General features: G+C 54.7%; 1 protein-coding gene across 1 annotated transcript; it reads left to right on the top strand.

Annotated features, from left to right (window-relative positions):
• The first annotated feature begins 436 nt into the window (after positions 1-436).
• COPS7A (COP9 signalosome subunit 7A) lies at positions 437-5,023 on the top strand. Its single transcript, XM_067545915.1, has 8 exons — positions 437-545; positions 724-915; positions 1,425-1,500; positions 2,479-2,567; positions 2,654-2,856; positions 3,563-3,668; positions 3,955-4,106; positions 4,403-5,023. Exons 2-8 carry the CDS (start codon positions 754-756, stop codon positions 4,440-4,442), a joined length of 828 nt encoding a protein of 275 aa, XP_067402016.1. The 5' UTR covers positions 437-545; positions 724-753; the 3' UTR covers positions 4,443-5,023.
• The last annotated feature ends 8,435 nt before the right edge of the window (positions 5,024-13,458 follow it).

Here is a 13,458-nt window from a genome sequence, read left to right as displayed (position 1 = left end):
TCTGGGGATGGCCAGGGGCGACGCTCTGGCTGCATGTCAGCCTTTTGGAGGAACGCGTCCCTGCGCCAGCTGCCGGGGCTGACCCCAGGCTCGTCTCCCCTCTGCGGCCCTGCTGGAGCCAGGTGCATCGCAGGGGGGGGGTGCTGAGAGCCATTGAACCAAACTGTAAACCCTGCATAGGACGGGACCCGCTCCAGGCCGGTGCGGCTGCAGCAGCAGCACCCCCTGGTTCCACCCCATCGCTGCCCGGGCCGGATTGCTGCTGGTGCCAGCCCTGAGCGGCAGAATGCCCCCCCTGTCAATCAACCAGCCAGCTGACCAATGGCAGAGCAGCGGAGGCCAGGCCGGGGAAGGGAACCCCCTCGCCTCCTCTCGCCATTGGCCAGAAGCGCGGAAGGGGGCGGGGGAAGGGGTTGTGGGCGTGGCCCGGGCCCCTAGCACGTCACCACCCGGAAGCCAGCGGCCCTGGTGGGGAGGAGGGAGGGGGGCGCAGCAGCGCGGAGGCAGCAGCGGCGCGCGCGAGGTGCGCGAGGCCCCGGGCCCAGGTAGGTCTCGCGCCGCGCTGCAGCCGGGGGCGGGCGGTGCAGGGTGCACGGTGCAGGGCCGGAGCAGCGCGGCGGTGGGCTCGGCTCGGCTCGGCCCGGCTCTGCCTAGCCCGGCCCGGCCCAGCCCGGAGCCCCCTCCCGGCCCCGCTCTCAGGCCCGGCCCCGCTTGTCCCCGCAGCCCTGCCCGGCCCGGCGCGCAGGCTCCGGCATGGCCGCCGAGATGAAGGTGCCCGCGCAGAGCCAGGAGCAGTTCCTGCTGCTGGCCCGCTCGGCTCGCGGGGCCGCCCTGGCCAGCCTCATCCACCAGGTGCTGGAGGCGCCCGGCATCTACGTCTTCGGGGAGCTGCTGGATCTGCCCAACGTCCGAGAGGTGCGCGGGGCCGGGGCTGGGCCGGGGTGCACGGCGCTGCACTGCGGGAGGAGAAGGGAGCCCCCCCCCCCCCCCCCAGGGCGCGGCGCGGGCGGAGCTGGGCAAGGTCACCTCTTGCCCGGCGAGCGCAGCGCAGAGGCGCTGGCGGGCCAGGATCCCTGGCGAGCGGCGTCCCCCCAGGGCTGGGAGCGTGGCCCTGCAGCCCAGCCTGCTCCCCGGGGTCTCCCCCGGCCGCCTTCCTCCCTGGGATTTGCTCCCAGGCTGTCGTCCTTTCCCCCAATGCTGCGCCGCTGGTAAGCATCTCCCCAGCCCGGCTGCAGCTGCCTGTGTGGGTAGCTGACTGGGGCACCCTGAATCCAGAGTGTAAAACACCTGGGGCGAAGAAAACCGGGAAATGGCCGGCTGAGTTCGATGCCCCCCTCATGTGCGGGCGGGCGGGCGGGCGGCGGGGATACGTTGTGATGTGCAGTGTCTGGCTGTTTGTATCCAGTGCTCTTCTTCCCCCGCAGCTGGCCGAGAGTGAGTTCTCCCCCGTCTTCCGCCTGCTCACCGTCTTCGCCTATGGGACGTACGCCGATTATTTGTGTATGTGTGTCATTCTCTCACAGCCCCCCTAGCCCAGGGCGTGGGCCCAGACCGGCAGTCGGTCTCCTGAGATGCAGGAAAGGTGGCCGGAGACTGAGGGGGAGAGAGGGAGCGAATGGCACAGGGCTTCAGGTGGGCTGGAAAAGTAAAACAGGGCAGGGCAGTTTTGTGGCTGTGCGGGCAGAGGCCTTACGTTCCAGAGCAGGGAGGGGAGTGTTTCTCTCTCTGGGGAGAGCCCACTTAGGACACTGTCCTCAGGCTGGGCCCTTCAATCCCCGGAGGACAATGACGAACTGGAGGGAGCTCACAGAGCTACAGAAACGCTCAGGGGGCAGGAGGGTTCCCGTAGGCAGCATGGGCTGGTAGATCGGGCCCTGGCCTAGTTTGGGAGATGGGGGTTCTGCTCTAGGCTTTGCTGTGTGACCTCAGTCAAGCCACTCTCTGTGTTGTGTCCCTTCCTCCTCTTTATTTGTCTCGTCTCTCAAGACTGGGCGTCTCTTACTATGTGTGTATGTGTAGTTGCTCACACAATGGGAGCCTGATCTTGGTTGGGGTTCTAGATGTTTCTAGAATACAAATAATACAGGGCTGAGTTCTGGGCAGGCATTCGGGGCGTTCAGTCCTGCTGTTTTGGCGCAGGTGACTTCCTGGCTGTGAGGAGGGAGGGGGTGCTTAGGAGACCCACCTGTAAGTGGTTATGGATGTGGACCTTGTGGAGGAGGGGGGATAATTTAGGGATCGCTGGGGGAGCAGGGAGGAATAGGAGGAGCTGGATGAGACCAAGGCAAGAGGAAGGGGCTCAGGAACCCTTCCTCCATGCTGAGGGGTGTGAGAGCTGTAGGAGATGCCTTGCCAAGGAGAAGGGTGCGTTAGAAGCTCTGAGGAATGGATGTGGGGTGAACGACCCCGGCCTGGAAGTGGAAGAGGTGAGACGGGACATCTCCAGCGCTGACATCCTGCTCTTTCCCCCGAGAGCAGCTGAAGCTGGGAACCTCCCTCCATTGAGCGAGGCTCAGAAGAACAAGCTGAGGCACCTGTCGGTTGTCACTCTGGCTGCCAAGATCAAGGTAATGGCTGGGTTTCTCCCCCCCCCTCCCTCCGCCCCCCTTCCTGTTGAGACCCCCCTACTAACTACCTTTGACTTCCCCCACAGTGTATCCCCTACACAATGCTGCTGGAACAGCTGCAGCTGAAGAATGTGCGGCAGCTGGAGGACCTGGTGATTGAGGCCGTCTACGCCGACGTTCTGCGTGGGAGCCTGGACCAGCGCAATCAGCGCCTTGAGGTCGACTACAGCATCGGGCGGGACATCCGCAGGGAGGAGCTAAGCACCATCACTTGCACATTGCAGGAGTGGTGAGGAGGAAGCCCCCAAGACCAGGCCCCCCCCCCACAGACTATAGGCGTGGTGAGGAGCCTCTCTCAAACCCTCTGCGTGCAGTCAGAGTGGCGAGGAGGCGCACGCCCCGACACGCTGGAGGAGTGATGGGACATCTCCTAACCCCCCCCATGGGCTACAGGCGAAGCGTCCCCTACCCCCACTCCTGTAACTTGCCCCCCTGCTGCAGGAGTGTTGACAACCCCAGCTCCGGCACCACCACCCCTCCCCAAATTCCTGCAATGCTGCCGGTAGTGAGGAGACCTCGCCTGAGCTGGGAAAGAATCTTAAGCGCTCTCCTGTGTGTTTGCTGGAAGAGTGCAGGGGGCCTGTAATGGTCCCAAAGCCCCGGCTGGTGGCAAGGGGTTCCCCCAGCTTACTCCGAAATGCACCCGATTAAACCTGCCCTCTGATCCGGAGCGCGCCACATCCCTTCAGTGATTGGCAGCCCTCCCAGCCCTGCCATTCTCCCTAGTGCCTGCTTTCCTCCCTCGTTTTCCTGACTGGGCTCTGCCGCTCCTATGCCCCCCCTGCTCCGAGGCATTCATCTCCTCCTGGACACGTGTCAATTCCCCCAGGGCGTAGCTCTGTGTGGGCAGAGTACCTGTGCCCGCCCCTGTTTTCCCAGCGCAGCCCCTTCGTGTGGAACTGTCCAGCCTGCTCAGCTGTCTCTCTCCTCTGCAGGTGCCTGGGCTGTGAGGTGGTCCTGTCGGGCATCGAGGAGCAGGTCAGCCGAGCCAACCAACACAAAGAGCAACAGCTGGGCTTAAAGCAGCAGATAGAAAGCGAGGTGAGTGTGCTGATGCGGAGCAGCCAGTTCCCCTGAGCTGGGGCTGGGCTGGAACCCGGGCCCTACAGATGAAAGCCCTGACGTTCCATGTCGGAGACAGACTGTACGCCGGGCCTCTTTCCCACCGCAGGGCCCTCAGGGAGGTCATGCCTGCGGAAGGTCGTAGTGCATCCAGAACTCTCCAGGGCTGCGATCATATTTCCCTCTCTTTGCTGACCCATATTGCACACTTAACACGGCTTTTTCCCTGCCAACGTCCTTTGTTCTCGCTTTCCAACCCTGGCAGGTGGCAAACCTGAAGAAGACCATTAAAGTGACGACAGCAGCAGCGGCAGCAGCCACCTCCCAGGATCCAGAGCAGCATCTGACCGAGCTCAGGGAGCCGGCTCCTGGCACCAACCAGCGCCAGGCCAGCAAGAAAGCTTCTAAGGCCAAAGGGTGAGGAGCAGCCACAGCTGGGCATGGCCCCTCCCCATATGTATTCAGGGGGGTGAGTCTGTGGGATCTTTGTTTCAGGGCTGTAACTCCTCCAGTAACTGCCAGCAGAGCCCCGGCCCCCAGGGAATCTGAGACTTTTTTTTTTTTTTTATTTGAGCAATGAGTCTCCTTTGTGCTGGCACCCATCCCCAGCTGCGAATCACAGCCACTTCTTCTCCTGTGCACGTGGGCAAGGAGGTGGGGGTGAGTTTGTGGGGCCCTTGCTCCGTTCTGAGATTTTCTTTCCTTCTCTGCAGGCTCCGGGGCAGCGCAAAGATCTGGTCTAAATCAAACTAGCTGGATCTCTGAACTCCTCGGAGGGTGAGAGGGAGAAAGCAGGGTTAAAAAGCTGGTGTCCTGAGTGTGACACTTCTCTGCTCATCCCCAGCATTGTCTGTCCAACTAGTTCTCCTGCATGTTCGTTCTTTCCCATGTTCTAGGCCTCTTTTTTTCCCCTCTCTTTCTTTCTCTTTCTCCCCTCCACCTCCTAGCAATCTCGCGCAGTCCTCTGCTGCCATCTCTTATCACCTCAGCTCTTCTGTTCCACATGTCAGCATTTTTCCCCCCACCACGTCTCTTTCCCTGTCCTTTGACAGGTAAATTTAAAGAGCCATAGGACTAACTCCGTTTCCATCACCTTAGCGCCAGAATATCCTGGAAGGAACTTGCTCTGGTGCTCGGCAGCCATTTTGGCTCTGTGGGATCCTGGGACAATTTTGCTCCAGAATGCAGCTGCCATCTTGATTTTGTTCGTTGTTTTGCTGGGTGGCGGGGGTGGTTTTTGTGGGGGATTGTTTAAAAAATAAATATAAATATATATATATAAATATATATAAAATAAAATAAATAGAGCTGTGAACATATCTATATAAACTTTCCCTCCTGAGGTGTTGTCTCACTCTGTGGGGGGAAGTTTTGATGCAGATTCCTGAAGGCCCAAGTCAGCCAATGGGAGAGGAGAGGAGAGGACCTCCTATTGGCAGAGAGGGGGTAAGGGACCCGGCTGGAATTTGTTTTCTGTCCAGCTCACGAGAAAGAGGGACTTTCAAATGCTTTGGGGGCTCTTTGGTGGGGGTGGGGTGTCGGAGCGGCCCGTATCTCTCCGCCACAGGCGAGAGGGCGGTGCAGTCACTCAGCCATGGCTGTAAAATCAGCACTGCTCCTGTTTCTGCAGATGTAATTGAGGAGGGGAAGAGAATCCCATGGACTGCGTGAATCCCATGGACTGACCTTGGACACGGCAGGGTTTAACAGACTGATGATTTATTCTGACCTGCCTAACACCGGCAATAGGATTTCTGCAGGTGGTTCCTGCACCAAGCCCATAACTTCGGGCTGAGCTATGCCATGTTAACTGCCCCAACCCTTTTCACGCCCAGTTGAAGTTACCCGGGGCTGCCTCATGCCCTCCCAGAATGTCAAGTCCAGCTACAGCTACAGCATACCTGTGAAAACTAGGCAATGAAGAGGTCAGGGTTAAGGAGAGGTGTGCCTGTCTCATAAGAAACAGACATGAAGGACCATGAGAAGGTGCCATTATTTGTGTTGTGTTCCTGTGGCCAGAACTGCAGCATTGAGCTGTATGTGCAGCAGCTGCCTTCGCTCCGTTCGGTGTAGCTGTGTTAAAGCGTGGAGGGATTAGCTGGAGCACACTGGCAGAGCTGTCACTGATACAAGGAGATGTCCTTTCAGCATGGAGCGCGCTAGGCTGGGGGGAGACGTGTTCAGGGACCTTCTTGCCGTGGGGATTGTCGGCAGTCTGATGGTCTGCATGACCGGTGTCCAGCCCCTAGGGAGGAGGACACGAAGGCCATGTCTCAGGAGTCCTTGGGGCAAAGGCGAAGGGTTGGTAACATTTAGCAAGTCTTGGGTGGTTTGTGTGGAGTGGGCTCAGTGTTTGACGCTCAGCCGGGCATAGGTAGTTCCTGTTGTGCTTGCCGTAAACTGGGTCTTTGCCTTAGCAGACAGAAGGTGTTAGACTTTTTCCTACAAGGTTGTGCTCTGTTCTAAAAGTGGCGGTAGCTTTCTGTAAGGGCAGAGTGCTAGGATGTGTGGTGAAGGATGCCCCGGCCCACCAACAAAGACAGCGCAGTTACAATTGTGTGTCCTGGTTTTCAGAGGTTTGGGTGTAGCTGAACTCCGTGGTCTGGCAGGATGTGAGGCACAAACAAGCAATCTTCACTCGCCGCTAGTGAAGTTGTGGGGCAGTGAATTTCCTTGTGTTTTGGTTTGTTGTTTAATTTGTCAGCATCCTGTGTACCACAACTCAGCTCTGCCTCTGGCTCCCTGGTGATGATTAATCCAGCTGTAGAAGATACTGGGTGCATGTTAATCTCTTCACTGCCCCAGCATCATCTCCTATCTCACATCACTGCCTGGTCCTCCCAGCTCCGTCATAGATTGGGCAGCCACGCACAGGATGCTGGACCCAACATGGAGTCAGTGGGAGCATGTTTTGAAGAGGGAACAGAGACGGGGAGGTACGGACATCCCTTTTCCCCTAGAAGAAGCAGCAGCAGCACCACCACCAAGGGGAAGGGTGAGCCTGGGGCTTTCTTCACCACTGCTGGAGGCAGCAGGGGGAAGGAGAGCATGGCTGGTACCTTCTCATGTCACTGAAGGGGAAGGTGCTCAGCTGCGTCCCCTTTCCCCCGTGGTTCTGCTTTGGCAGCACTTCTGAGCTGTCAGGGAGCAAAGGTCCCTTCTGAAGATGGTCCATTATTGGGTGAGATCTTAGGAAAACTACATTTTTAGAAACTCCGTTCTTCATCAAATCTGCAATCATCAAAGTGGATTTTCAAAAATACTGTGTTTGGATGATTCATAGATTCCATGACCGGAAGGGCCCATTAGATCATCTACGCTGAGCTGTAGCGTACAGGCCGTTACATTTTACCCAGTTACCCCTGGAGTGAGCCTAATCACTTCTATTTGGCTAAAGCATAGTTTTCTCAGGTGTGGGATTTTCATCCCTTTCACTAATAGGCGGGTGCTGGCCCTGTACTAGGGCTGTGCTCTGACATGGCAAAGGGCAGAGCCCCTACCCTGCACCCTCCTCTTCACCTCTTGTATTGCTCCTACCGCCCCTTCTGTCACATCCCCATCACCCGCCTCCCCTCATGTTCCCTAGCTCTGCCCTGAAGGAAGCTACAAGAATCTGAAAATAGGAACAGTTCATGGAAGCAGGGTCTGTGTATCTGGAACCCCTTGACCATATGACCCGCCACCTTGCTTCCCTTGGTCACGCTCAGTTCCATTGTTCAGGAGATGGATGAAGAGCATGAATCATGATTATCTTACCCTACCCACTTTCTTCCTTTTGGTTGATGACAATACTTCCAAAGTAAAAGCTGAATCTGTGTGTACATTAAAATATTGCTCTTAAAACAAAATTTCCAAAAGGCGCCGCTGCAGAATACAAGCGGGGGCCAGGGAACAGGCAGAGGGGCCAGGCCCAGAACACAGGCTCTGAAAGCTTGAACTCGTAATACGGGGTTCAGATTCAACAGCCGCAGCACGTCACCTTGTGCTACCCAGTTACTGTGAAAACAAACTACCTACCACTCCTCTGGCTGTTCACATCTTGCTGCCCGGGCACGTTTCACTGTCTGGGGCATGCCAGTTAGGTCAAAACAACTTGACGTTCCCAAGTTAATCATTAATAACCTTTTCATTATTGCTTCTCCAAAGGGGCAACAGCATGCCTGCACCAGCGGAGACTGCACCCAGGCGGGCGTTGTGGTGTGAGGAAGGATTAGAGATACAGCTGAGCTGCAGTTGTACACACACAGAACGTTACGAGAACCAGCTGATTTTGTAAACGCATGATTTTTAGGGGGGCTGTATGACGGGAAGCCGGTGCTGAGATGACTAAATGAGGACAGCTGGCCGGCCGCTGCGTCCCCAAGAGGTACAACAAAATTCAAGCTCGTCTCATTGAACGTGTGAAGGGCCGAGCACTGAGAAAAGTCCTCTCTCAAAGGGTGAGGTGACTTGTAACCTTAACTGCCGTAGTAGTGCTCCACTGTACTCTGTTAGAAAGACACGACACGTTAACCTGGGCCCTTCCCCTTTAGTCCCTTACTAACATACACAAAAACCTTTCACACACAGTTGGAGGGGCTTTAAGCCTAAGCTGCTGGAGCCAGCTGGGGTGTGAGGTAGTGTCCAGACTGATTAATTGGGGCTGGACCTCCCCCCCATGGTGCAGTGAGGACACACAGGGTAACTTACTTAAATCATAATGCTGACAATGTTCTCCCACAATTCCCCCTAAGGACAAACACGTTCTCCTCCAGTTCACTAAGAGAGACTCAGAGCATCTCAGCACACAGAATCAGGAGATCTTCTGCCCCTAGACACAGGCAGGTGGGTGCAGCCCCAGTCAGCATGTGGCAGCACCAGAAAGGCTTTGCAGCGTGGCTGCTCACACCCAGGATAACCTCGCCCAGGGGTGAACTGCCCCATTCATCTCAAGGGGTGGATGCTTGTGGCATGCACTGAGCATGCTCATACTCAATTCCTTGCACAGACCTAGTCTGTCAGGCCCAGTGGTGCCCCGCAGCTCAGTGAGTCTGTCCCAACACAGAACTGATTTGTCCTTCCTGGGTATCATGCACTAGCCTCTCCTGTGTCATTCTAAATGGAGCAATTCGTTGTTTCCATGTCAGCCCGGCCCCGCACCACCGCAGCAGGCTTTATATGCCAGTCACAATACTGTGCAACGACCTGTTGCAGGAAGGAACCTGGCAGACAAGTACGTGGCATGATGGGTAACCTTGTGGGTGCCAAACTTCCTCAGACTTGTGCACACCCAGATCACATTTCCAGAACTCCTCTGTGGCCTCCGATGCCAAACGTGAGGCGGTATGAGAGCCCTCGTGTGCAGAGCTCTGAAATCTCCCAAGAAGAACATTTGAATTCCTGGTCCCTAGGCTCAAGGGACAATGTTTGCTCCCCTAAGCCACCAACCAAGTGCATTACTGAGGCCTTGTCTACATGGGGGAAACTCTCTGGCATAGCTTTTCTGAAATAGCTATTCCACTGTAGCTCTTACAGTATAAATTAGCTATCCCAGAATAAGTCCCCTGTCTGGATACTCTATTCTGGAGTAAAAGTGATTTTATTCTGGAATAACTACTCCACTTCCAAAAATAACTAATTCTTTCAGAAGAGAGTATCCACATGGATTCCAGAATCGTTATGCCAGTGAATTTCCCTGAGTAGCCAGGCCCTTAGTGTGTGTCATGCATAAAGGAGTTTGGGAGCTGTCTGTAGAACTGGGCAGAGGTGCTAAATCATTTGTAGTGTAAAAATATATTTAAAGACTGGGTTTCTAAACTTGTGCGTGGTACCACTGAATAGCTGCACTCCCGGCAGTCCAGTGATACAAATTTCATGAGGATCAGAGCCACACTTTTGCCTTGCTCTGTGCAAGAGTTGGAAAAGAATATGGAAATTTGAAAAGCTGCTCAATGTGGGGATATATAAGAAACCTTGACCAAATGACATTACACATGCATCAGTTTGCCTCACCCCTGGTGTGGTGCACATGCTTTCAAGACAATTTCCTTGTGCATGTGGGTTTCAGAGCAGTTTGATTATTAAAAGCAGCTCCATTTTGGAGGGCTGAATTTCAGGACCCTCCCTAGACCAAATGACCTCCAATTTGCATCGCTAACTCTGCACCTGACCCTGAAAAGGCATAGCAATTTTCAGAATGATCTGAATATGTGTATAGATTTTATAGAGAACTTTGAAATTTCAGCTCTTAAACAAAAAGCTCTGCTTAACCTTAAAAATAGTTCACCAATAACAATAATACGACTGCCTTTACGGGGTTAAAAACATCCAAACACAGCCCCTCAGTCTGAGAATAAGAATGTGCACAGCAACTATTCTCAGAATTCTGCCAAGGAAAGCACTTGAACTCATGATCCTGAGGTGATACCCAGGTTTAAGGACAGATTTAAAAATGGTATTGAAGATCATGTTTAAAGAAATGATCAGGTACAGAGTTTAAACAAGAGAGTTTCTGGACATCTGGGCATAATGTACAGATTATCAGCGGGTACAGAGTTTAGTTGGAATGTGGAGAGTACAAGGAAAGCATAATCTGTGGTATCCCAGACGGAGGGTTATAGGTTTGATGGTTTAAAATACAAGCAGTCGGGTAAGAGGGTAGTTTCATATAAAAGTTACGTTTAAGAGTGGTTTGTAGGAAGTAGATACGGTAATGAAAGCGGGTTGACCCTCATTGAGTGAGAATTATGGTATAGATAATCCTTCAGTACATAAGATCTATCAGAGAAAGGCTTTCAATTCCCCTCGTCGCCAATTCACGATGGCGCTCCAGCCCGTTCTTCTTGGTACTGCTGGTGTCCAGTGATGTGCTCCGTGTAGATGTTCCTGGACCATCTGATGGTGTCTGACACCATGAGGCGCTGCATGAGCCAACCAATTCCACAGGCTCACAGCACACGCTCATTGCAGGGGTCCCAAGCGCCCAGCGCTCCGACAATCAGAGCCTCCGTCACCACCTCATAGCCCTTCACTCTCAGGGTGTCGGCCAGGGGGCGTATTTCACCTCCTTACAAGCTCAGGCTTCGCGATAGGCCAGGGACTCGTTTTCAAAGGGGACCGTGACGTCTACCATGACGATCTTTTTCTGCTCCTCGTTGACGACGACGTCTGGCCGCAGCTGGCTGTCGGTTCCGGGGACAGTGGAATTCACTGTGACCTTCCCCCAGCGCGGCGGGATGGCGTTGTGTCTCAGCTGCCAGGCTCTGGAGTGGGGCCTGCAGCTGCACAGGACATGGGGCAGGGTCTCGTTGCTGTAACCGCACCTCCTGCAACGCCTGTCCCGGATCCCGTGGTGGATGGCTCCGCTCAGCGGGACGCAGTTGAGCCGGGCCCGGTGGATGAACCTCCAGTCGGCGAACCGGGTGAAGCTGCCCCCGGGGAGGAAGTGGTTGCTCGCGTCCCACTTGTTGGTCAGCTCGAAGGCCTTGCCATAGTCCGGCTTCCACTTTAGGTTTTCCACATATAGCGTGTGGATGGCGGCCTCCAGAGACCTTTCCAGCATGCCTCTGGCTACCGGGCTGGGGGTGGTGTCGTCGGTCCTGCTCTGTGGCACTAGGAGCGTCAGGAGCTGGGGGTCCTTGCACCACTTCCAGCAGCAGCCAATGCATTTCCCCAGGGCGTCATGCAGCATTGCGAGCACGGGTCCAGAGTGAAGCGATGTCACCCCTGTCCCATCCAAATCTGACATCCAGCGAACCACTTAGGTACGTGGGGATGTCTTGGCTGGAGGGTTCTGCCAATTCGCTTCTTTATGACGTCGTGCATGGCTTGCGTTGCGATGTTCCTCACCGTGACGTCAGGGCATGTCAGCAGGTGAAAGGTATGGGTCATTACTACATAGGCTCTTAAGCCATCAAGGTTATACACAAAGTTTAGATAGGCCCAGGAACCCCGATTAGCCAGACCTGGGTAAGAGCATCTATACCGCTGGGATGTGGAATCCCCATCTGCTGACTGGCAGTTCTGGAGCAGGACCACAAGCACAGCGTGATGCGATCACCTTGGCATGCAAACCTGGGATGACCAGCATTGGCTCCAGAACTCCCGCATGGGAAAAGACATCTCATGGTGTTCACCCTCAGTGCCAGGGCGTGCAGCTGAAGGGGCCATACTAGTCCATAAATGGGTTGTTGTTGCCATCTGGAAGCTGGCCGCCTCAGACTGCTACAGGTTGATGACTAGCCAGTTTTGTGCTGGCAAGTCAGCTGCTGGTGCTGTGGTGGTGGTGGTTCGTGAGGCAGTTTCTGCTGGTAGCTTGCCCACAGGCGGTGAAGATTGCTAATGTCTTTGAAATAACAGCTGGCTTTGAGCAGATGGGGTTCCTGAACTGTGCGGGGACCACTGATGGCACTCGTGCCTGTTCTCTGCCCCCCGCAAGGTGCACATCAGTATATCAGCTGGGAAGGATGCTATTGCCATTACACAAGCTTTGGTTGACCACAGAAGGAGGTTGGTGAAGACCAGTGTGGGAGGCACTAACAGGATGCATGATGCCAGGGTACTCTGGAGATCTGGCATTTACCTGTCAGGACAATAAGGGGCTTTATTTCCTCCTAATAACACAGATACCAATTGCAGTATCTGTGCCCACTGTTATTTCAGGGCATGCAGCCCATCCTCCACTGCCCTGCTTCAGGAAGCCATATCCTGATGTGAGAACACCTGGCAGACAGAGGTTTCAGTACACACTGAGCAGTTGCTGGATGATGGTGAACTGTGCATTTGGCTGACGGAGCAAAATGGTGCAGCCTACAAACCCATTTGGATGACAGCGTGTCCAATGCTACTCCTCTTAGTGGGACATGCTGTGCAATGCACAACGGATGTGAGGATAAAAGGCAGAACTCTCTCCAGCAGTGGGTCAAAGGCAATGCTGATTTACCGGCCCGGTACAGGTCATCAGAAAGCATGCCTCTGATCACTGGGTCTGGGTTCAGGAGAGCAAAGGAAGTCAGAGATGCCCTGTGCATCCATATCCTTCCTTTGCATGGGGAAACGTCATGCTGTGGAGTAATATGATTTGCCTGTACTACACATGCCAATTTATCTACTGTTAATTTGCGATTTTATTAAAAGCTTTGGTTTAAACTTCCTCCCTCTTTATTGTTTCCGAAGCGCACACACTGATGGACTGTGCAACCAAATACTTGTTTAAAAACAAACACAGACAGTCCAGCTGCCACGACGTAGAGAAAAATGCAAAGTACAAAGAAAACCAACAATAGAGCTAATCAGTGCAACGTCATGGGCAATGGCGTTGCACCTGTTCTTCTTCCCCCTGGATGCACGGGGGTAGAGTGAGGAGGGGACATCTGCCCATGCACACGTCCGTTCCAGGAGTGCATTGATTGCCTCATTGCCCACCCAGAATTGTCCTGTGGCTGCACTGGCTATCGGATATGGTAGCAGGGAGGAGAGTCCATTGGCTATAGTTGCACCAGTGCGCCTGGGGCAGGGCTTTCCTGCCTGTTGACCATCAGGCTGAGCAGCTGCTCAAACCGTTCCTTCTGCTGCTGTTGGTGCTGCTCCCCCATCACCCTGTCATGCTCCACGTACTCCTCCTCTATCCTCATCTGCTCCAGAATCTGCATTTCTAGGTGCTGATCTGACCTGCAGCCACAAAGTCCTTCTGCACATCCTGCAGCAGGTCATCCCAGAGCCTTTCTCTTTTCCCTTGCTGCTTCAGGATCCTTGCCCCAAGAAGCTTGCTTGCACGCCTCACTCCAGCAGA

This window comes from Emydura macquarii, unplaced genomic scaffold (assembly GCF_026122565.2).
Source record: "Emydura macquarii macquarii isolate MOO-44397 ecotype Brisbane River unplaced genomic scaffold, CSIRO-AGI_Emac_v2 contig_1119, whole genome shotgun sequence".
In the NCBI taxonomy this organism is placed as follows: Eukaryota; Metazoa; Chordata; order Testudines; family Chelidae; genus Emydura; species Emydura macquarii.
Note: the sequence above shows the minus strand (reverse complement) of the source record. Positions and strands in the feature narration are given on the sequence as shown.

Excerpts from the sequence above, each read along its gene's own strand:
- COPS7A (XM_067545915.1), top strand. The coding sequence starts at position 754 with ATGGCCGCCGAGATGAAGGTGCCCGCGCAGAGCCAGGAGCAGTTCCTG. Across the intron at positions 2,857-3,562 it reads ACTTGCACATTGCAGGAGTG|GTGCCTGGGCTGTGAGGTGG; the intron begins GTGAGGAGGAAG and ends TCTCCTCTGCAG. Across the intron at positions 4,107-4,402 it reads AAAGCTTCTAAGGCCAAAGG|GCTCCGGGGCAGCGCAAAGA; the intron begins GTGAGGAGCAGC and ends CCTTCTCTGCAG.